This window comes from Camelus bactrianus, chromosome 14, assembly GCF_048773025.1.
Source record: "Camelus bactrianus isolate YW-2024 breed Bactrian camel chromosome 14, ASM4877302v1, whole genome shotgun sequence".
In the NCBI taxonomy this organism is placed as follows: Eukaryota; Metazoa; Chordata; class Mammalia; order Artiodactyla; family Camelidae; genus Camelus; species Camelus bactrianus.
In genome coordinates, this window is record NC_133552.1 from 62,030,101 (window position 1) to 62,055,150 (window position 25,050).

The 25,050-nt window shown below is 34.4% G+C and overlaps 1 protein-coding gene across 5 annotated transcripts in view; it reads left to right on the forward strand.

Annotated features, from left to right (window-relative positions):
• The window catches only part of PCCA (propionyl-CoA carboxylase subunit alpha), a 330,692-nt gene that overhangs the window by 139,926 nt on the left and 165,716 nt on the right, over nt 1-25,050 (forward strand). For all 5 annotated transcript variants that reach the window (XR_012511757.1, XM_010959668.3, XM_074378474.1 and 2 more), the window contains exons 13-15: nt 17,744-17,887; nt 19,288-19,362; nt 23,557-23,625. Coding sequence is in view for 4 of the 5 variants with exons in the window: in XM_010959668.3 (XP_010957970.2) it covers nt 17,744-17,887; nt 19,288-19,362; nt 23,557-23,625 (288 nt within the window). In the remaining variant the exon portion in view is untranslated. The remainder of the gene's footprint in view (nt 1-17,743; nt 17,888-19,287; nt 19,363-23,556; nt 23,626-25,050) is intronic.

Here is a 25,050-nt window from a genome sequence, read left to right on the forward strand (position 1 = left end):
TTTCTTCATAGATTCATTTCCTTTTCCTTTGCCTTGACTTGACTATTAAATCCTTTGTCCTTTGGGTTTTCTTGTCAACCTGTAGATAGTTTTTCATTTTTTCAGGAAATTAGCCATTTGTAATATTATCAGGAAGTGATGCTCCTTGAATATTTTCACATCTTTACAGAGTGAGGGATTTTTAACCAAAGACCACTAACACCTAGATTAAATGACAACTACATTTAAGAGACCGCTAGAGAGAAAGTCTTCTCTTTCCCCAGAACTGTTTGTTGACATTCTGGGTTGGTAAATAGAGGCTTTCCCCTTCTCTCCCCAGAAGGATTTGTTTACTTTACCTTCAAGAGCCAAGTTTGCTCTCTCTCCATAGTTGAAGAAGGGCAGACATGCCAGCAACTCTTATACAAAAGCTCTGAGTTATATGGTGGTAGATACACTCCTGTGGTAGATACACTCCCCTCTGCATGCACAGGGACATTAGGCCCATGGGGAGTTGGGATGTGAGGAATGGCGCAGAGATGCTCTGTGAGTAAACAGGTGCGTCCATCTCTGATCCAGAAACTGTTTCCTGACAGGATTAACAAATAAATGTAGGTATAAAATATAACATACAATTTGTAGCACTTTTCTCTCACCTGTTGCCTATCTTTTTGACTTTGTATGTTGTTTTTTTCCTTCCTCTACAGAAAATTTTTGGTTTTAAATTTTGCAATTGAATTTTGAAATCTCTTTGATCATGTCTGATGTTGTGACATACTTAGGCTCTTCCTCCTCCGAGATAACCGAAACATTTATCTTCCATGTTTTCTTTTAGTATGTATTTCATCTTTCTTGGTGAAATTTTCACTTCATTTGGGATTTATTTTATTTTTCTCAAATGGCTTCTTACTCGTCACAATGTTTTTTTTTTGTTTTGTTTTTTTTTTGAGAAAGTAAAGTGAGGATTTAGTAAGGGATAGATAGTATGCTCTCAAGGGGAGAGCAGGCAGCCTCAGGTGAGCAGCTCCGTCACAACCACTATTGAATAAACATTCTTTTCTGCGCTAATTAGAAGTCATCTTCCTTGTGTACTCATGTGTATGCAGATGTTTACATCTGTTTCCTTTTTTAACCTGTTTATTCATGTGCTAGTACCACATTGTTTTAGATATTATATCTTTTTATTATAATACAGTATCCAGTAAGACTATTCCTTTCTCATTACTCTTATTTTTCCATATGTTTTTGAATTAGCTTATTTTCTTTATATTTAACAGGAGAAAAATTAAAATTAAATTACTGAACTATTTATTAGATAAGTATTTTCTGCAGCGATATTAATTCCTCAAAGATTCTTAATAATAAAAATGATTATTAAAATTTTATATTTTGTCATCATATTTTTTCATATTCCAATTTGAGAGTATATTGTCTCCTTTTTACAAAGATGAATGGAAATTGACGTACTTATATTTAATCCTGCGTTCCTTAACTCTTCATTTTTGCTGTTTTTATTATTTTTCATTATTATAATAGTACTGTACTTCTTTTCTGTTGGTGTGAGTCTCCCAGTTTGTTCATTTTACCTTTGTTTTCATGGTCACCATCAGCATCTTACCAGAGTTTTATGATTAATCAGTCTGCATTTTGACTTAACCTTGTGGTTAGGTTCTTCTTTTTTTTAACCAAGAATTTATTTTTGAGAGGTATCCATGATACTGTATTATTTGACTTCTTAGTTGGTTGATAAGGTTATCCTTATATTTGAAGAACTTTTACCCGGGTATAAAATTATAGGGCTTGAAACAGCTGAATTATCATGTTAGTGGCTTTTTGACCCAGTATCAACACTTGAGTTGATTACGCAAACCCCTACCACCACCACCCCAAAAAAAAAGAAAGAAAAGAAAAATAAATAAAGGAGAAGTGAGAAATCACTTGGAAGAGGGAAGCCTCTTTGAACTGTTGTGCGTGGGGAACTGCAGCTTTGGGCTGGGAGGGGCCACTGCTGCTGAGAGGGGAAGGGGCCGGAGGAAAGCTGTTGCTTCTTCTCTGCCTTTGCTTAAGGACAATTAATTATTGCCTCTTTCTCACTGGGGAGCCTTGTATTCATGATTCTGACCAAAGTTAACTCTTTTAGCTGAGTCTTTTAATGTTTTTAACATCTTGTTAATAGATACACCTGTACTGGTCCTTGATTTCTGCTTTTTCTATCAGCTTCCCTTTGTGAGAGATGAGGTATGTTACTGCCCTCCTCGTCACACCCATCCTCCTGCTCTCACTGTGTCATGATTTGGGTTTGGCCAGCATTTGGGATTTTATTATGATCACAGTGTGAACGCTATTCCCAGCAGTCATGTTGTCTCTTAAGATTACTTTCACTTTCCTGCACCATTTTGTTTTCTCTATAGCTGAAAACTGTCTTTTTTGTTTGCTTGCCAGCTTTGTTTTCTATGTATTTATCACTAATTTATCCACAAACTTGTCCTGTGTTTCATTAATTCAAGCACAGTGAGTTTTCTGTCACTTGCACCTTTTTGTGGAAATCTCTGGTTTCCTTCGACCCGCTCTAGTCTGGACTGGTTACCCTCTACATTTGCAGCATGGTTCTCTAGCTGAGATTTCCTCACTTGCCCTGAGGGTTCCTAATACTCTCTTTTTCAACCTCTTTTCTCCTGGATTTTTGCCTTTAGCACTGTTGGTTTATTTATTTATTTTTTTTCCTGGAGCTTATCTTTCAGTAGCTTCCTAAGAACTGGTGCATGAGTGAAAACAACTATTTTAACTTATTACTGGGGGAAAAAAAGACCCAATAGTTTTTATTGTGGTATAATTTGCCTATAATAACATTCACCCATTTTAAGTGTACAAGTGAGGTAGACTGAATGTTTGTACCCCTCCAAAATCCATATGTTGAAACATAACCCCCAATGTGATAGTATTCGGAGGTGAGGCCTTTGGGAAGTGATCAGGTTATAAGGGTGGAGCCCTCGTTAGGGCGATTTGTGCTGTTATAAAAGAGGCCCCTCTGCCATGTGGGGACACAGTGAGAAGACGGCTGTCTATGAACAGGAATTGGCTTTTACCAAAAACTGAATAGTTGGCCCCTTACTCTTAGACTTCCCTCCTAGCCTCCAGAACTGTGAGGAATAAGTTTCTATTGTTTATAAGCCACTCAGTCTATGTTATAGTAGTTTAAATGGACTAAGACAACAAGTCAGTAAATTGTTGTAAATTTACAGGGTTGTGCTACAAACAGCAGAATCCAATGGTAGAATGTTTCCATCACCCCATAAAGATCCCCATAAAGATCCTCATGCAATGTGCAGTCTTTCTGTTTCTATTCCTGCCCCCAGACAACAACTAATTTATTTTCTATTTCTAGATTTGCCTTTTCTGGACATTTTGTATAAATAAAGTCATATAATATGTGATCTTTTGTGTCTGACTTCTTTTCCTTAGCACAATGTTTTTGAGGTTTATTTATGCTGTAGTGTGTTTCAGTAGTTCATTCTTTTTTATTGCTGAGTAGTAGTATATCCATCATCTGTTTTACTTAGTCAAAAGTTGGTGGATATTTGCATTGTTTTCAGTTTTTGGCTATTATGAATAATGCTGCTATAAACATTCACATACAAGTCTTTACATGGACAGATTGTTTCATTTCCCTTGGGTAGATACTTAGAGTGGAATTGCTGGATTGAGTGGTAAATTATGAAACTGTCAAACTGTTTTCCAAATTGGTCGCACCATTTTACATTGCCATGAGTAACGTATAAGAGTTTAGTTTCTCCACATTTCTACATCCTCCTAAACAGTACTATCTTTTTGATGGTAGCCATTCTAGTGGATATGAAGTGCTATCTCACTGTGGTTTTAATTTGCATTTCTCTAATGCTTGGTGATGTTAAATCTCTCTTCATGTGCTTTTTGGCCAATTGTGTATCTCCTTTAGTTGAAATATCTAATCATATCTTTTGCTCATTTTTAAATTGGTTTATTTATTTTCTAATTATTGAGCTGTAAGAATTCTTTACTAGGAATATATGATTTGCAAATATTTTCACCCAACCTGTGGCTTATGTTTTTATTTTCTTAATGTTGTCATTTGAAGCACAAAGTTTTTTAATTTTGTTGAAGATCAGTTTACAAATTTTTTTCCTTCATGGATTGTGCTTTTGATGTCATTCCTGAGAAATCTTTGCCTAATCTAAGGTCCCAAAGATTTTCTCCTGAGTTTTCTTGTATAATTTTGAGTATAGAATTCTGGATTGGAAATAATTTTTCATTAATAATTTTGAAGGCCTTATTTTGCTTTCTTTTAATTTATATTGTTGATATTGAGGTGTATCTGATTCTTGATTGTTAAAAATCTTTTTTCTCCCCCTAGAAGCTTGTAAGATCTCCTCTTTGTCCCTAGTTGTGGCTGAAATTATCTACCAATTACTACTGATAAGGAAAATACGGTCCTTTTATCTTTTAATTTATTACCATTATAGACTCTTTTAATACATTTTCTTTATATTCCTAGAATAAATTTTAATTAGACATAGTGATTTTCCTTTTGGTATTTTGCTAGATTTTATGTGTGAATAGAAATATTTTGAATTTTTATTTCTTTTTAAAATACTGTCTTTACCAGATCTGAGTGATAAAGTTCTATGTGTTTTTTGAAACTACCTGTGGAGGTATTCTTTCTTTTTCTGGGGTCTAGTTAATGATAGGCATGATCTGTTCTTTAAAAATTTGAATTTAGATGTGAATCCATTTGATGCTGGTATCATTCTCAATGTTAGGCCCTTGACCGTCTTTGTATAGACCCTTCTGTGGTAGACCTTCAGTATTTTATGAAGTGATAGCTATTAAAAATCAAGGTTATTGAAGGTTGTTGATTATTTTATTCATTTCCTTTGTTACTTTTCTCTTTTTTCTTTCTCTTTTATTGGATCTGTTTTATTCAGAAAGAAATTCAAGGATGTCTTAGATATATAAAGTTTTCCATCGTAATTTATTAAAAAATAAGAGATTTTATTTTTTAGAGCAGTTTTAGTTTTACCAAAAAATTGGTGTTAAGTGCAGTGAGTTCCCATACACCCTTTACTCACTGTCCCCCACCCCCACCAGTTTCCCTTATTACCCACATCTTGTGTTAGAAAAGTATATTCGTGGCAGTTGATGAGCCAATACTGATACATTTTTCTTAGCTAAGGCCCATAGTTTACATTAGAGTTCACCCTGGATTGCACATTGTGTGGGTTGTGGTGTGTTTAATGACATGTGTCTCCATTATAGTATCATTATAGTTTCACTTCCCTCAAAATTCTTGCACCAAGACATCCTTGCATTTCTTTCCTTGCTCTCTCCCTCTTTCTTTCCTTTCTTTTTTCATTTTTCTTTTTCTGTTTCCCTTCTTCCTTCTTTTCCTTCCTCCCTCCATTTACCTGTCTTTCTGTCTTTCTTTTCTTCGTGGTGACTTTCAAACATATAAAAGTACTTAAAGATAGTGAGAGTAGGATGGTAAATGCCCCGAATCCATGACCTCACTTCGTATTTACTTGGCCAGTATTGTTTCACGTGCGCCACCCTTTCCTTGCTTTTACCACTGATAGCTGGAATATTTTAACGTAAATCTTAGACACTGTATAATTTCATCCGTAACTACTTCAGTATACACCTCTGAGTCTTCCTTGCATTTCTAATGATGTTTACATGTTTATAAAATAATTTAGTATGTACAGCATAGGTTTACTGCTGTGTACCTTTTATCATTATATAGTATCTTTATCTTGTTAAGAGTTTTAATCTTAAATTCAATCATGACCTGTATCATGTTGTATCTCTTGCTTCTTTTTGTTTTTATTTGCTTCTTATTTTATTTTAAAGTCTTCTTTATCACATTTTAATTGTGTTCTTTAAAAAAAACCCAATCTGATACTTAAGTGTAAAATTTGAGTCCTTCCAATTTTAAATACTTGATTTTATTTATTTCACCTTATATTTTATGATTAATATTCCATTTTTTTTCAGTTTGCTGTTTGAGTTAAATTGCTAATTATTCCTATTGCTTCCCATTGATAAATTGGAGATTTTCTTGTCCTTTAAAATTGTATTTGTGTTCATCCTCCTATTCAGACACACATTTTCTCCATTAGTATTTGTGAAGATGATATAAATGGTTTCCTCAACTTTCGAGCATTAGATTCTCTGAGATAATTTCATGCTTCGAGGCTGTATTTTATTTTCCTTTGTAGTTTATCCCTTCTGTTTCCAAAGTCCTTTTTTATCTTCTATATACACACCCCCAGGCATGTCTCTCAATTACTGTAGCTTCTCTGCTTTCTCCTTTTTTGAGATTTCTGCCCTAGTTCATTTGTTTGCCTAGAAAATTTTTTCATCTAATTTCCTCAGCTGGAATATATGGATGATTGCTCTAAAATGCCCCATCCTCAAATATATTTCCTTGCCCTGAAAGGGGGATGATATTTTGATTGAATATAGGATTCTTGGGTTTCTGTTCAAGTCTTTTGTAGCTTATGCATCCTACTGTATTCTAGCTTCTAGTGTTAAGTCTGATGTTCTTGTTTCTCATCCATTGTGGGTAATATATTCCTACTGTCTGAAAGGTGGCCCAACTTTCTCTTAAATACTGGAACTCAGGGATTTTGAAGTTTCCTCACATGCCTAGGTCTGTGTTTATATCCATCAGCTCTGCCTTTTACTCTGTGTGCTCTTTCAGTTGTGCAGGCTTAAGTGTTTTCTTCACTTCAGAGAAAGTCTTTTGTAAACTGTTCCCTTTCCTCATCTCCTGTTCTTTTTTCCATTTCTCCTTTTGTGACTCCTGTTGCTTGCAGGTTAGGTATTCCAGACAAGCCCCCTGGGGCTCATATCCTTTCCCTCATGATTACTCTCATTTTGTTTTTGTGTTCTGTTTTTTGATATAATTTCTTTATGTTCCTCTTCAGGCTACTAATTCAGGTTCCAACAGGGATCATCTTCTCTTCTAAGTAATCAATTGAATTGCATAATTGGGAAATTATGTATTTTTATCCCAGAAAGTCTAATTGTGTATAAAGGTGTGTGTGTGCTGTATTGCTATTCCTGAGGTTTCTGAGTGCCCTTACTGTTTTTTAGATAAATTCCTTTTTCTGTCCCTCAGCTGTTCCATTTCACTTGGCATATGTGATGATTATTCTGAATGCTAATCCTTTCTCAGTGGGTACACCCGCTACTGTGTTTTACTGTGGTTGTTTTGGGTAATCAGTACTGAGTTCTGTTTGTTGTAATATACTAAGTGGCACTAGTCCTTCAAGTGGTTGAAGACAACAACCCTTTGTATTCCTGAGGACAGGAAGAGCTTATGTCTCCTAGCATTCTCCTCCTCTCATGGACAGAATCCAGCCAACATTTACTGACTATTTGGACTCCGTGGCAAAGAGACCAGAGACTCTTCTAGACCCTTTACTGACTTTCTCGCCAGAGCCCTTGGATCCCTGCAGGCCGGGCTGTCTCCGTGACTTGTTCCTTTCACATTCTTCCCTGCAGTTCTCTGAAGCTAGTCTCTTAGTTTCACCCAGCCCATCAGAAAGAAGAGCTTAGTACTTGTTGCTGGCTGTCCCTTTGCCCCAGAGCTCAGTGCTCCATGCTCTGCTGCTAACTGGGGAAATAGAGACTGTGCCATGTTGGTATTGCCAGCTTCCCAAAGCAGAAATAATCTAACCTGGGTTATCTGGACTCTGTAATTAGCTTTAGGGGAATCTGTGGACCCTCTGAAATTAGATACACACTTTTCTAAGGAGAAATTCAGTGAGGTTCTAGACCATAAAATGGTTCGGAACAATTGTAGCTGACTAATGGGGAACTCATTTAATCATTGTTTTTGTTAGTTGCAAACATCCACTATTTTCACTTAGTACAAGTAAATCCTAGCCCTAATTCTTTCAAGCTCTATATCTATGAGTAAGTTCCTTAGCTTCTACATGCTTCATTTTCCTCATCTGTAAAGTGACAGTAATACAGCACTTGCTTTATAGGATTGTGAGCATTAAATGCATTAACGCATTTAAATGCTCAGAATAGTGTCTGGTTTATACTAAGCACTCATTCTTCTTCCTGACTGTGAGAATCTTACCAGTAATATTTTGCATGCTATGTTGGTAAAACATTGGTTAACATGTGTATTATTACTGTTGTCATTATAATTAATAAAGCCTGTCAGTAGTCATTTTTTTTCAGATGGCAAACTGAGCCACAAATTAATTAATAATAACATTCTCCTATTATTCTTTTGTCAGTTAACTGTAAAATTATTGTTAAAAATGAACAAACATAATTGAAATATTAACTTCTTTAAAAGAAACCTTTTCATCATAAGGGTGTTTATGTAAGAGTCTAGGAGGAAAATGGAGATGGAAATCTTTCTTCTAAAAATGAAGCTGATAAAAAAGCATTACGTTTATAAGCTGTTTCTGCTTAGGCCTTTGTGCTAAGATTAATATTACGACCCTGAATATACCTTTCCATTTTTTGTGTGTGTGTACATGTGTGTGTACATGTGTGTGTATGTATATAATCATTAATTTCCAAATCTAGGTAATTTTTATATTTTCATGTTTTGGAAAAGCAGCCTTTATACAGTCTACAAAAATCAGAAGAGCTAGATAAATCTCAAATAGAAAGGAATAAGATCTTAAAGTTATTAAATGCTCAAATGTGGTTGGCTGGCTAATCCATATCTTTGAGAACAGAGAGCTAAATTGTTTCACTTTTGTTAGACCTTAGTCAGTGGCCTATCCTGATTGCTACAGTGAAGAAGGAGTCTACTTTTGCTGTGGAAGAAAGAGTGCAGAACTGTTGAAATTCTGTGGAAGCCAGATACCCCCACATCCCATCAGAGATCCCATCAGAGATAATTCTGTACCATATGCAACCTTATTTTCCAGAAGGATTTTAGAAGCTCTTTTTTAGCATCTTGATTCTTATCCTTTGCTGTTTCATTTATTAAAAAGTTAAGAATTACTGCAGCCCAAAGTCTGGTTTCTGAGAATTGACTATAACTGAACAAATTATCATATTCTAATTTCAGAGCAATTTAAGATTTAAAAAATATTTGGGACTTTTCCATACTGAAAGAGTTTGAGCTTTTATGGAGTTAGGGTGTTTGACTGAAAAAATAATTGGTGGGAATAAGAGAAATTATAGGGAAATGGATTTGTAACTAATTTGTAAATTTCCATTCTTTTTTAAAAAATGTTAGTAGTGATTGTATTTTGTTTTATTTTTGTTTAATTTTATTTTATTTTATTTAACATTTTTTATTGAGTTATAGTCATTTTACAATGTTGTGTCAAATTCCAGTGTAGAGCACAATTTTTCAATCATACAAAAACATACATATATTCATTGTCACATATTTTTTTTTCCTGTGAGCTACCACAGGATCTTGTATGTATTACCCTGTGCTATACAGTGTAATTGTGTTTATCTATTCTGCATATGCCTGTCAGTATCTACAAATTTTGAAATCCCAGTCTGTCCCTTCCCACCCTCTGCCCCCTTGGCAACCACAAGTTTGTATTCTATGTCTATAGGTTGTTTTCTGTTTTACATTTATGTTCTTTTTTTTTTTAGATTCCGCATATGAGTGATCTCATATGGTATTTTTCTTTTTCTTTCTGGCTTACTTCACTTAGAATGACATTCTCCAGGAACATCCATGTTGCTGCAGATGGCGTTATATTGTTGTTTTATGGCTGAATAGTATTCCATTGTATAAATATACCACAACTTCTTTATCCTGTCATCTGTTGATGGACATTTAGGCTATTTCCATGTCTTGGCTATTGTAAATGGTGCTGCTATGAACATTGGGGTGCAGGTGTCTTTTTGAAGTAAAATTCCTTCTGGATATATGTCCAGGAGTGGAATTCCTGGGTCATATAGTAAGTCTATTCCTAGTCTTGAGGAATCTCTATACTGTTTTACACAGTGGCTGCACCAAACTGCATCCCCATCAACAGTGTAGGAGGGTTCCCTTTTCTTCACAGCCTCTCCAGCATTTGTCATTTGTGGACTTTTGAATGATGGCCATTCTGGGTGGTGTGAAGTGATACCTCATTGTAGTTTTGATTTGCATTTCTCTGATAATTAGTGATATTGAGCATTTTTTTCATGTGCCTATTGATCATTTGTATGTCTTCCTTGGAGAATTGCTTGTTTAGGTCTTCTTCCCATTTTTGGATTGGGTTGTTTTTTTTTTCTTATTAAGTCTTATGAGCTGCTTATATATTCTGGAGATCAAGCCTTTGTCACTTTCATCATTTGCAAAAATTTTTTCCCATTCTGTAGGTTGTCGTTTTGTTTTACTTATGGTTTCCTTTGCTGTGCAGAAGCTTGTAAGTTTAATTAGGTCCCATTTGTTTATTCTTGCTTTTATGTCTATTGCTTGGGTAGACTGCCCTAGGAGAACATTTTTGAGATGTATGTGAGATAATGTTTTGCCTATATTTTCTTCTAGGAGGTTTATTGTATCTTGTCTTATGTTTAAATCTTTGATCCATTTTGAGTTTATTTTTGTGTGTGGTGTAAGGGAGTGTTCTAGCTTCACTGATTTACATGCTGTTGTCCAGTTTTCCCAACACCATTTGCTGAAGAGACTGTCTTTATTCCATTGTATATTCTTGCCTCCTTTGTCGAAGATTAGTTGACCAAAAGTTTGTGGGTTCATTTCCGGACTCTCTATTCTGCTCCATTGGTCCATATGTCTGTTTTTGTACCTATACCATGCTGTCTTGATTACTGTAGCTCTATGGTATTGTCTGAAGTCTGGGAGAGTTATTCCTCCAGCCTCTTTCTTTTTCTTCAGCAATGTTTTGGCAATTCTAGGTCTTTTGTAAAATTTCATTCTTGCCAGAAGGAATGTTTTAGATCTGGACAGAAGTTGACCTTCTGATTATATTTGAAGTCATAGAGGCCAGAACTCTCAGACTGGCTAGAGGAAACCAGAACTGGGATGTTCTTTAGTATTTGAAGTCAGTCTCCTGGGAAACTGAGAATACAAAGAAGCATATATTATATTCTCCCTTAAAATTTATTGAGTTCTACTGGAAAGTTGAAGGAAAGACGTTTTTGTTATATAGATGTGAATAGGTAAATAGGTAAACTTACCAGGCATTTTTAGTTAGGTTTTTATTTTAAAGTATTTTGTAAACTATTTCGGTGTCTTTTTGTTCTGGATCCTTATCTACATTTTAATTTTCCAAATTCGTTCTTTTGTTAGTTTTCTAGGGCTACCATACCACAGACTAGTGTCTTAAACACCATTTATTTTCTTCAGACAGAAGTCTAAAATCAAGGTGTCGGCAGGACTGGTTTCTTCTGGAGGCCTCTCTTTGACCTACAGATGGATGTCTTCTTATGTCTTCACATGGTCTTTCTTCTGTGCTGTGTGCTGTGTGTTGTCTGTGTCCTAATCTCTTCATGTAAGGACATCAGTCATGTTGGATTAGGGCCCACCCTAATGACCTCATTTTAACTTTATTACCTCTTTAAAGACCCTCTCTCCAAACATAATCATATTCTGAGATGCTAGGGGTTAGGACTTAAACATATGAATTGGGATAGGGGATACATTTCAGCCCCTAACAGTTCTCTTATCCTTTCTTCATCTGATTATTTGTGTTGGGTTCAACAGGGAAGCTCAATAATAGAATCTGTTCGGTTTTCACTGCCACTCTTGAATATAGCCATTATTTTCAAGGTGAGTTTACAGGAATGATGTGTTGGGGCCTATTTCCCAACATGCTTTTTTATCTTTGAGTCCTGTGGATCAAAATCTATTACCTTTAGATCTTTATTTTGAAGTCCTGTATTCTCGGGAGGTAGGGCTTCAGAATTTTAATAGGTATATGTTAGGTTCTGTTCTGGACAAAGAATTTTTCTGAACTGAAAGAGCAAAACCAAAAATAATGACATCAGTTATCCTTTCAGGCCAGAATTACAACAAATGAAAAAGGTAGAGACCTATTATGCCAAGTACCATTATGGAACTCAATTTTATATAACAGGACAATTTCCTCATATTTCAACAAGTAATCACACCTATACTCTTTGCTGAGTTGAATCAAACAAGCTCTGCTTACAAAAGATAGTTTTCACAAACCAAAGTTGTAGTACCTGTCAGTTTAGACTAGTATTTAACAAAGAAGTTACTTTAAATTCGCGTTAATTTAAAATAATGTTATTTGAATATTAGAAAATTCTTAATATTTACTTACTTTATACCTCCCTTGAGTATCTCAAGTGCCTTTTCTGTAAAATGGCAATGGAATAGGGAACAATAGTGGATATGGAGGGAGTTTGTAAATTCCAGTGCCACACAGATGTTAGTTACGGGTCTTTTACTTTTAGGGATAGCTTCTGCTTTGACTAAGCAGTTGGGTCTCCGCTTACTAACCTGGCAAACAATTAAAACCGAATATCCCTCCATTCAAGGAACTTTGAATACTTTTCATTCACCCTCCTTCTCTGTAATGGCCAACTTAACACATATTTCATTGATCTGACTTCTCTCCATTGCTTGTTGGGACTTTGTCCTCTTTTAAACATCCCTCAGTGTTAAGTTTCATTTGAGGCTAACTTCAGTATGTAATTAAAGTTTGCCTGAATCTTGTTCCCCTTGAGGAATATTTGTCTGTTACCTAATTAACCATTCTCAAATCTTTGGAATTATTAGGTAATCAACACAATAAAGTATTTAAAAGTTTAAGTCTGAGAAAACATATTGAACAAATTAACTCCTGTTATTTTTATTTAGCACAGTGAGTGGATTCTGACTGAAGAGAAAATAATGTTGAACAAGTCAGATATCTTTATTTTAATAATGTTTCATAATATAATAACAAAAACTGCAGTGACAATGCTTTAATTTTTATTAACTTTTCTTTTGAAATCATTTCAGATGTCCAGAAAAATTGCAAAATTTTGCAAAGAATTTTGAAACACCCTTTACTAACATTTACATTTGCTTTATTCTTATATTTGTATCTGTGTCTTTATTTTGCTGTATTTGTCTTCTTTACCTGAAACATTTCAGAGTAAATTGCAGGCCTGGTGCCCCTTTACCCCTAAATATGTATTTCCTAAAAAGAAGAAAATTCTTTTACACTAGGAAAACACCATTATCATAATCAGAATATTTAGCAAGGATATATTACCATCATCCAATCTACAGAGCGTATTGTCCACTAGTGTCTTTAATAGTAAAATTAAAAATTTTTCTGGTTTAGGATCCTATGTTACATTTACTTGTAATATCTCTTTAGTCTCTTTCCATCTGGAATAGTTCCTTAGTCTTTTTTTGTCAGCTAATCTTTACTTTTTTTTTTTTATGAACACAGGCCATTTATTTTATAGAGTGTCCCTCATTTTGCATCTGTCAGTTTTCTTATGATTATATTCCGGCTTTGCATTTTTGGCAGGGATACTACAGAAATGCTTTTATTCTTCTGTGAGTACCATATAGGAGACATGCATATCCCATTACTAGTGGTGTTTTGGTTTGGTTAAGGTGACATGGCTACTAGCATTTCCCCACAGTAGTGTCACTATTTCTCCCCTTGTCATTAATGAAGATATCTTATAGGGAGATATTTTGAGACTCGGGAAATACCTCATTTTTCCTTCACAGTTTTAGATACAGCCTTTTTTGTATTTAATGAAGGATAGGGCTAAAGTTTACACTGGCAGTGGCAGAATACATGATTATAACTTTTAGAATCATTAAGGTTGGTAATGACAACACAATGCCAGAAAGGTTTAGCTTTTCTAAATTTATTACTACTAATATTTTATACATTAAGAACTCAGAGGTGAAGCAAAACCTAGTTTACCTCACCATTGTATTTGATAAGGTCAGTTATTTATTTTGGGGGGAAATATATTTGAAGCGACAGATTAGTAAGAGGGAGTGGCAAGAGGCCTAGACACAAACACTGGTGCTGGTGACATTTTGATGGTGACCAAGAAGACAAAACTAAATTACAATATCAAATAAATATATATAAGATAGATTAACAACAAGGTCCTACTGTATAGCACAGGAACTATATCCAATATTTTATAACAACTTACAATGAGAAAGACTGTGTATGTATGACTGAATCACTTTGCTGTATATCAGAAACTAACACAACATTGTAAATGAACTTTACTTTAATAAAAAAATATCAAATAGAGCTATAAAAAGCTAGCTGTTTGTGACCATCTAATGTAGGCATGTAGAAGTACACACACTCATTCTAGATCTTAAGTGTGATTATGTACCATTACATGACGTTTGATGATTATAGTTGTTTGTACCTTGTTGAACAAAAGATTCATGGTGAGATAGAAGCATTGCCAGCACAAACTGATCTCTAAGCAACTGATAAACCCTGCAGAGTGGCACTCACTTGATGAATACATCCCAATCAATAATTTGCCTTTGAGATTCAGAAATTCTTACTTGGTAGGGCTTCCTCTTTTTTTGACTTTGTGTGTGTGTGCGTGTGTGTATACACATAGGCTTTTTTTTTTTTTTCCTTTTCCCTCTTTTTTTTTTTTTTTTTTTGCTAGGTATTTTGCTGACTAAATCACAAGATTTATATACTAGAATGTCGATATATTAATCTCTAAATGTATAATCATACTACCTGGTGGATTCCTCATTCATATTTCCTTGGAGCTGGCACCCATTTCTGTTGGGTAAGAAAATTATGTATATAGACAGGTTCTCAAAATTTTGTTTGGTAAGAATAGAGTCACAAGGGAATTGAGTTTTGTGTTCTGAATGTTTAAGGCTTTGTTTCTAAATGTGTGTTCTTTGGAATTGTCAATCCATAAAGATACTCTGCAAAAGAAGGGGGTGTGTGGTTAGATAAGTGCTGTACAGTACCCTCTCAGAGTGTCCTGCGGCATAGCCATCGATTAATGAGCCGTGGAGTCTTTCTTTAAAAGAAAAAAAAAAAAGCAACCTGTTTAACTTAGATTAACTCAGTGTTTCCCAAATAGAAATGACTCAGAAACCTTTGCCCCCACCACCCTAATAGCCCTCAGAATAGATGTTTATTAGCATCAGACTTTTATAGGTCGTTTTTTCTTCTGAGTTGGGCAAGGTGAACTAGTTGGCTCCCCAGATGCCAATCTTTGAGTCTTTTTTTCTTTTTATAACCTTTTGTTCCAGTTAGCCACCTTTAGTTGCCATTGATCTTACCTCTGTCCCTTCCTTTCTCCTTTCCTTACTGTTTTATTTTTTTGAAGATATTTTTTAAATGTTTGTTGAATTATATTTTGGCCTGGGAGCCACTTTATCTCTTTGTATAGCTCTGTTCTTCTCTCTTAAGTAACGAGTTTAACTTATAGAGGGAAACGATCCCTAAATTCTCAGAGATGGGGGACATACATGGTTGCTGAAGCATTGTTACTCCTACATCACTTATCCTGATGATAATAATAGTACAGGGTCTAAAGGAAACGTCTCACATATCCTGTTGAATAACTTTGGAATTCTCTTAAAAGGTGCTTAGAAAGACGTCTTCCAAAAAATGTTTAAAATTACAAGTTTTGCTGAAAAAAAGACATGTCTGTTACCTGAAAAATTCAGGCATATTAGACTATTTTGTGTACTTCGGCAGTAGTTGAACTTAAGTGGATATTTAAAAAAATTTTGTAATGAATGATTTTACCTTTAGCAGCTAGTTATTATTTTAGTTAGCCATTTATTTTATTTTGAAATACTTGTAGCTCACTAATTCAGACTGTAAAATATTTTGTTATATTTCTGTTATATAACTCAGTTGGGTTAAAGTGGGTTTACTTTTAGATTCTATTCAGTATGGGTCTAATGAACTTTTTTTCTATACAGTTATAGCGAGGTCTTCTAAGGTGAAACAGAGCCTTATTATGAATTTGGATCTTTAGACTTTCATTAATAATATGTTTTATAAAAGACAACAGCACATAATTATATAGTTATTTCTATTTACTACATGCTTTCATATGCATTTTTCCATGAGGAAGAACAGGAAGATCATATTGCCTGTGGAGTGATGTAAATCCCAACCCTATCTTTACCACTTATGAAGGGTGTGACTCTGAATTTGCTACTCATTCATTCATTCAATACATATTTATTTGCCTTATATATAGTATGTACTTTCCTGGGCACCAGACATAGAAGAATGAAATTAAATAATTCACTGAGCTTTTAAAATCATTTTCTCACTTAACAGAGGCATGTGGATAGTATTAATATAAAGCCCTTGGCGCATAGTAGGTTCAGGAATGGAGTGGTAGGATGCTTTCTCACAGGAAATTTGTTTCTAGCAATAATAGAGAGGCTTTACTTTTGTTCCTTTCTTAGTATATTTATCATATAGAATCTTGTTTCTCTCAAAACCATAATTTGCTTTAAAAAATATATATTCTCACTATCTAGTAAGATCTTTATTTAGTGTCACATTTATTTTACAAAGGGTAGATGCTTATTTTAGTGATGATTTGTCATTAAAATTATGTCAAAATGTCTTAAAATGTTGTTGAAACTGTAAACAAACTCATAACACACACAGAGCTAATTATGGATGCCATCTGTTTATTTTTACAAGGCTTTTTTTTAAAGACCATGGCATTGTCTGCTTATGATAAGCTTCAAGATTATTATAATGACTAAGTCCTGTCCTTCAATTAGTGTAGTTGGAGATGGGAAGACAATTCGTTTGTTCATTGACCTTTTCCCGTGTCAGAGTGTATGAAATATGACATGTCATGATAAAGAAACTATTGTGAAGTGCATTTAGAACATGCTTAATTTTTACAAGAAAAGAAATTGGTATCAAAGAAGCAGATGTGGCCAAAGTTTCATTTAAATTTTCAAAACTTATTCAAGATTTTAGATGAAAGACAGATTATCTGCTCTTTACGAGTACCATACATGGCTTTATTTTAGCTCAGTTAAGTTTGGGCACTTGTAAGCAGTTGATCAAATTTATAATGATGTGCATGTCTGTTAGTCTCCCTATATGTCTGTGCATGTTTTTGTACATGTGTATCCCATGTGTTAGTGTGGAAGGCCAGGGATCCCCGTGACAGCATCATCCAAAGTAGTTATCAGCAATTTGCTGAGAGAGCAGAGTGATTTCACTGGCTCAGTTTTGCTATTGTGTATGCTAAGCACTCCCCACGTAAGTCTGGAGGGAAAACAACCTGCAGGATCCATCTGCTCCTTTCTGCTACACTGCATTGATGTAAGAGTACGCTAATCTGGTTGCTTGTCAGGACAGGTTAGTGAAAGCATGCAAGTGGGTGAGACTCAGGCTGGACTAGTGCTTTGGAAAATCATAAGCTGCCTCTATAGATGCCATGCTAAGTGTAGCAGAATAGGTTGATTATCAACCACATTGGGGATTGCAGCTAAATATGTAATTTTCAGTTGAGAATTAGTTTCAAAATGAAAAGTGTAAAGTTATGCTGGACCACATCTTATTAAAAACTGGGAAGAATAATACAGGTAGTTTACAAATACTTTTTGGGTGTTAGTTCTTATCCACCTTTGTACTATATTGTGTTGATTGTTTAATTTTATTCCCTTAGGTAGCTTTTAAGTCAAATATGATTAAATATTATGTATAATTAACCTCATTTTACCCAGAAATTGTTGACATTGTTCTGGCTTATTTCTATTTATTTACCTTTTCCTACACCTGGTGACTGGCATGTTTTGGCCTTGCAGGTTGAGCATCCTGTCACAGAATGCATTACTGGCCTGGACCTAGTCCAAGAAATGATCCGCGTTGCCAAGGGTTACCCTCTCAGGCACAAACAAGCTGATATTCCCATCAACGGCTGGGCAGTTGAATGTCGGGTTTATGCTGAGGTAAAACGAATAATATTGGGAGGAAGGATGGTAGTCATGTCCCGAGTTATGGGACCACATATAGCTAAACAACATGGTAAAGTTAGGGTTTTATAACCTGTGTCAAGTATTTGATTATATAATTCAGAATTGAACCAGAAAAAAAGGTTAGATCATTTTGACATAACTCAAAATAATTTTAAAGGATTGAGTTTAATTAATTTTCATCTGTCTTTTATGGATGAAGAAATAGCTACTAATCAGTTTAAGGGGCAACAAAGCATTAGTTAAATATTCTTGTGCTTGAATGAATGGACCATGTTTTTTATTTCGTTTGCTTCTTTTCAAACCACAATTGAAGTAAACAGAAGCATTTATTTTTCTCTCTGTGTGTGTGTGTGTGTGTGTGTGTTTGTGTTTTTAAAGAGTTACCCTGGGTGCACAACAGTTGTTAATTCAATGTTTACTTAAAGTTTTTCTGATAGGTTTTTTTTTTCCCCTAATAATTTTATCTCTTATGATTATGTGGAAGTAACAACTAAAATTTAAATTGCAGAGCTTTAATTCATAATTTTAATTATGGATTTTACTCATAATCTATTAGTTCAATACTTTTATGTTATTTCATAACTATGCTAATCAGATAATAAAGGAGTCATCATCTTAAAATGCTTTTTTCAAATGATTAAAACAAAAATCCAAGGAAACATTTTTGCCATCTTTTACTTTTAGACCTAAAAACCTGTCTGTAAAATAAAAAGCAGGTTAGCAGTATCTGGGTTTAAGAACTCTGGAAGTTGTTTTGAAATGTTTTTAAGGATCTTGAGAAATACATTTTGACTTGGTTATTATTCTTGTTTTTTATTATATTTTAAGTGATATTCTTTTCTTCCCTATTGTTAGGCCACTGAACTTATTTAATATTTATTCTGATGATCTAACATATTTACAAATAGAGCACATATCTAATAGCACATGCATAATTACTTTTCAGGTCTTTATTTGAAGAACCAAAACTCAAATTTTACCGTATGTAAGCTGTTCTGAGAGTAAGAAAAACAAATATCTTTAGTGCACTACATTTGTTGTTCTGAACTTTAGTATGTTTTGATGTAGCACTTAGGTTATTTTATTTTTGCCAAAGGCATTCTAAGAAGATTTATAGAAAGTTGGAATTTTACCAATTTCAATAAAGTATGATCAAGGTCAAGCTAAATTCTGCTTACAGTTCTGTTTGATTTTTAAATACACTTCTAAATTGTCTAAAGTGAGGATAAGACAATAGTATTCTGAAATCTGTGATTGGTAAATACTGATGTTGAAAATTGACCTATAAATGCTTCTTCCTTGTATAAATATTTAACCTCACTTGTGCTGATTTATATTTCAAAGACTGTGCTTCCTTTCCTTTGAACTTTCAGGACCCCTACAAGTCTTTTGGTTTACCGTCGGTTGGGAGATTGTCTCAGTACCAAGAACCAATACATCTACCTGGTGTAAGTCATTAAGCTGTAATACCAAGTGAGGGGTTAAAATCGTGATTTATGTCATACTTTTATGTTAAAGTATGTCAACACCAAAGAGTGTAAATTGAAGGACAAGTGAAATTCATTGGGAATTGTAGTTTTTTTGTTTTTTAATTTTGTGCTTTATGATGTGCAGGAAAGCCAAAATTCACTTAACAGGGGATGTCTGGAGACATCTGACTTCTAAACAAATGATAGTTTACAGTGATTGGAATTCTTTTGAAAATTGTAATGAAAAAGATCATGGAATCCTAAGAATGGGAAATGGCTTTTTTGTGTCACAATTTAATCTTTTCAATAGATCGAATCCAGCTTCCCTGTATAGTTAGATGTCAAGAAATTCAAGCACGAAATCAGCTCGTTAATGGAAATGGATGAAAGAAAGTAAAGTGTGCTTCATTCTGAGTGTCAAGGACTTTGAGAAGTACATATTGTGTATACCAGTTAAAGAAAAGTGATCATTGCCCACTTTATGTATACTTCTTCCATATTTAATAGCTGTTCTTTAAATAGTTTTTGTTGCATTAAAAAGAATGAGGACATACCCTTTCTCCTAATCAAGGTATTAAGTGCATATGTATATGACATTATGTTAGCTGGTGGATGACAAGGCTGTACCATCTGTGAATATGATTATTCAGTTTGATTACTGGCATGAAGATGGTGAAAGATTACAGGAAGAATTCTAAATTTGAAGTTGTTATTGGATATATGATTTATTTCACTTTTTAAATTGTTTTTGCCCATGTGCTTTCTAAAGGGACTTGACCCTTTCTAGGCTCGGAGACTCCATGCTGTGTTCAAAGCCTGAAGGCAGAAAAAAAATTGTAAAGATTTAACAGGCATTATGTGACTTTAAATAGCAGATGAGAAAGCAAGTATCATAGGGACATATCTAAACATTTTTTTAATCAAACAAAAAAGTATTAAATAAGAATTCATAATGATTACTCTAGTTGTGAGAAGTTTTCACCATGTTGTGAGAGCTAACAGGATGTCAAACATTTTGCCCTTGCAAGTTTTTGCAATTTGCAATTTTCAAACGTGAGACCTGTTGAAAGTACAAGTGATAATGGACAAACCATACCCCCTACAGTCTTTGTCCCACCAAATCTTTCTTCAATTAATGCTGCAGCAGGAGTTTTATGTAATAACATTTGCAGTTGTGAGCCATCCATAGAAAGAAAAAACAATTAAAATGCCTTAAATGTTCTGCTTACTGCTGTTATTTGCTTGTGTGAATGTTGCATGTCAGCTAAATGGACCAAGGAATAGATAAAGTGATTGGGTGCGGGAGAGTGCACACTAAGCTCTGTCTATCATTATTGCTGGGAGCAATCAAATTGATGTCAGCAGGACAGTAGATGCGTTGACAGCTGTAATTATGTATCTCCATGGTGATCACTTTTGGCCTGTCATGGAGGCCCATGAGTCCCCTCCCTTGGAAGCATTTAATCAGATTGGGCTGTCACTTGTCAGGTAGACATGGCGGGCTGGGAGTTGTGCAGAGCGGGAGAGGTGAAAGGAGAGTGAAGGGTGGGAGATGGCTGATAGTTTCACAGGATCCACTGTTGGTACAGAAGAAAGACATTTAAATTACGCCCGAGGTTTCTGGGCAGTGGTTTGAGACTCCCATGCAGGTGCTTGGGTGGTGGTAGTAGTTTTTCTTCTTTGCCTTCTTAAACTAGATCAGGCAGTTTTAACTCAGGAAATCCTTTGCAGCTCTTAACTTTTTTGGTCGTGAGAATACATACTACAGAGTTAACTTATGGTTTGTACTTTTTGCATTCTTCTTTAAGCCTCCTATTTGCTTCTATGGCAAAGGTGAAGATTTTCTTTTTATTTGATCACTATATTTTGTAAATTTGTTATTTTCAGACCGCAATTTGTTCTGCTCAAAAATTTGGTTACAGTGCCATTTGACTTTCTGAGCTAAAGCTAAAATATGTTTTTTGGTATAGCCTTTGTTTCCATGGAGGAATGGAGACTTAATTTAAATTTTAATTCATTGTTAGGAATTTTATTAAAAGCTGATTAGTATTTGGAAAAAGCTGCATAAACAATAAATTATAAGTCAGAGTTTTCATGCTTACAGTTTTAATTTGGAAATACTGATTTTCTTATACAAAGATACGTTTTGATTAAATATAATACATCTTTAGTTCACCACATGTACTTAAAATTAAAATGACACAATACTTTTAGTAAATAACAAACACATAGTTTTATCTTAGAGGCCTAGGTAACAACTTTTAACATGGTGTTATTCAAGTTAACTAAAATTTTAAGTTACGAACTAAAATTTTAAGAATGTAATAAATACTCTTTATTGTTATTTTACCAATGGGTTGAACATGAAAGCTCCACGCTAGCTTTGTAGCAGTTTATGTACCAAATGGTAGGATATGTTTAAAATCAAAAGTTTTAGAACTTGTACCAATCTCAATTTTAAACACAACTTTAGCAATCATGCTATGGTTTTAAATAATACATGGTGGTGAAATTAGTTCTTTAACTTTTTGCTACTAAAATTAAGAAAATGCAAGTTCAGAGATTTCTTTTCTGTTATGTAATTTGATTACCAGTTGCCATTTTGGGGCTGTTTAGATATGGTGAGGAGTAGACTGTGATATTGCTTTCACAGCTCTCCCATTAATTCTTTTCTAGCTTTTATGAACACTGTGAATTTCATAGAACTTTAGCTTATGTCCTGAAGTATCTTTTCAGAAAATAGAAAGCCAAATACATGTTTTAAGTGTGCTGAATGACTTTCATTTAGAGTGAAGATTTCCATGTGTGAATGTGAATGTGAATGTGAATGCAAATATAAATAATCTGTATTTTTGCTTTATTTTTTGCTGTATTTGCAGCAGTGCAGAAATAAAAGCACTCTAGGCATGTGATAATGTTGTCTTCTGAAACATTACAAAAAGAATAATAATAGTATGATTTTTTTTTTAAAGAGGTTGAAAACTATGGTTTATCTTTTGATGTCACCATATAATAAAGCCATCACCAAACCCTCATGTGGATATCCTAGACAAGAGGTTCTACATGTGGTCCCTTGATAATTGCCTAAATTAAAATATTAAGGCCTAGCAACCGCTGTGTGACCTTTCCTGCCTTGCTGCAGACAGATGAGCCGCTGTTCAGTGGGAAGGCGTCTTCCCACAGGTGAGGAGCTCCGCAAGCTTCTGCTCTTTTCTTCCCACCCCTTTACCGTGTTGGGTATCAAAGCCCTGCTGTTCTGGCTGCTTCCATTGAATTTCTATGTCCTCAAGACCCCCAGGACGTGCTTGACTGTCTTAACTATTTTGATTAGCTTTTGAGTACTTCAGATTCCAAAGCTTAAGACAATAATTTAATAAATATTTCTTAGTCAGCAACTGCTCATTTTAAAGTTTTACATGGCTAACCTCTGTGCCTTTCTGCTGGTATCAAACTGGGAGATGAAAACAAGAATCAGCAATGTACTAACTAACTTGTTGGCTGGTTAACAGCAATCAGGCTCTTCAAAAGAATATTTTGAACTTGTGCTATTTTTTTTCCCCATGAAAATCGCAAAATCAGAAATCTAATTGGGGCCTCTGTCCTTACAAAGCAAAGACATGTGAAAAGCTGTGTAAACATTAACATCTCTGGGGAATAACAGTAACTGAAAAAAAAAAAGCGTTTTACAGTTGAGAGGGTGAGGCAAAAAAGGAAAGTGTTACAGACATGAAAGCCACAGGACCAGCGTTCCTATGGCGCTGATGAGCAGAGTTCCTGAGTCCTGCTGCATGGCTTGACTGGGGTCGGCACTGGAACTCTTGGAAGAGTCCAGTGGGGAGTGTGATTAGAAGGGGCATTGTTCATGCTCTGCTTCAGTGGGAAGATACCATCAAATAGCTACAAACACATCCTGGGATAGTGATGTATAAAATATATTTTTCTCTCTTATTTCCTCCGTTTAGTAGGAGAACAAAAAATGTATGTTGTACTATGTAATAACAGATTAAGATAATTTGGTCCCTCTGTATTTTTAGATTGTTTTTCTGCTTCTGGAAAGCTGAAATGTTATTTGAGATTGAAATTATCTATCTGCTTCATGGAAATTAAATTTGTTGTTGCAAAGATTGCTGCACAATATGAAGTTACTTTCATTTTTTTCTTTCTTTCTCCCAGGTCCGGGTTGACAGCGGCATCCAACCAGGAAGTGATATTAGCATTTATTATGATCCAATGATTTCAAAAGTTAGTTTGATTTCCTAATGGTTCTTTCAGTTTTCTTCTGAAAAGACAATGGACATATTTAATTTAAAAAGTCTGAAATAGTGCCTTTATCTAAATCATGTACTACCGTTAAACAAATAATTATGGCCACTCTTGGAAAAGTGAATGCTGGGTAGCTTTTCCTTTCTCTTAAGAGAGAAGTGTCAACGTCATGTTAGTTGGCAACACTCCCTCCTCCCCAGTCTAATCAAACCATCACCCCAACCCCTACAGTAACAGATTTATCTCACCAGTGGCACCAGCCCAGCCCATTGCAGTGAGAAGGAATTAAATTGTTTTTTTGGCCATTCATAAATGTTGCCTGAGATGAGAGTGTAATGGCAGGTGACGTCTAGGAGCTGAGATGATAGGCTATGTTTGTTAGAGTACTTTTCACTCTTTCTCTTCAGTTTTTATGAATCACTATTTACCTAGATTTAATGTAATTAAATCTTATGTAAGACTGTAAGATGTCTGTTTGCCCACTTGCCTTCTTGAAATTTGACTTTCCAGAATAAATTAACAACTCTACTTAAAATTTTAGATCTTTTAAAATTTTAGAATCTTATAAAATATAAAATTCTGATTGTAGTAGTTGAAGCTGGACTTTATTTGGAATATCCTATTTTCTCTAGAGTGATAGACCTGTATTGAGGGATGATTTCTTTACTAAAAACCTCATTTCTTAAGGTAGTTGTCTTCCAAGTGCAATTTGTATGTAGTTGCAGTAAACAAAATATTTTTTATTTTTCTTTTTCACCTACATTTTTACACTAATATTGTTAAAGTGGACTTTAGGTATTTTGTTTGTTAGAGAAACACTATTTAATTAAAAGATAAAAAACATATAAAATATTATAGATATTTGGTTCCATCTTTAGATGAATACATTTTTGTTAAAAAAAATTATTTCCTACAAAATAATTTTCAACCTGGCTTCATATTGAAGAGCTAATAAAATGTAGTAAAAAAAAAATTGCAAACTGTAGATTGACTAATGCAATAGCCATAAAAATACTTTATGAATAGTTAAGTTCTTATTTTATTGCTAATTTGTGTAAGATCTAATACATATCAATAGGCACAGAATCATATAGAATAGTAAGACCTTTCTGAGGTTTGTTTGTTTGTTTGTTTGTTTTATACAGGAACCTTTTACTTCTCTGCTATGTTATTTGTAAAAGTTAGCTATTCAGGGTGTCAAACTTGGAAACCACAGAAAAATAGCGAGAGAAAAAACAAATCTTGCCTAATCCTTTGCTATCCCAGATGTTTATATGCCATTCCAGATGTTCACATTTTGATATCTTTCCTTTAAAAATTTTTTATGCTTATTTTTGTTACATTTTGGTTTATCTTAAATAACTCTTTTCTGCGATAGTGAAACCTAGGAGAAAAATCTGAAAT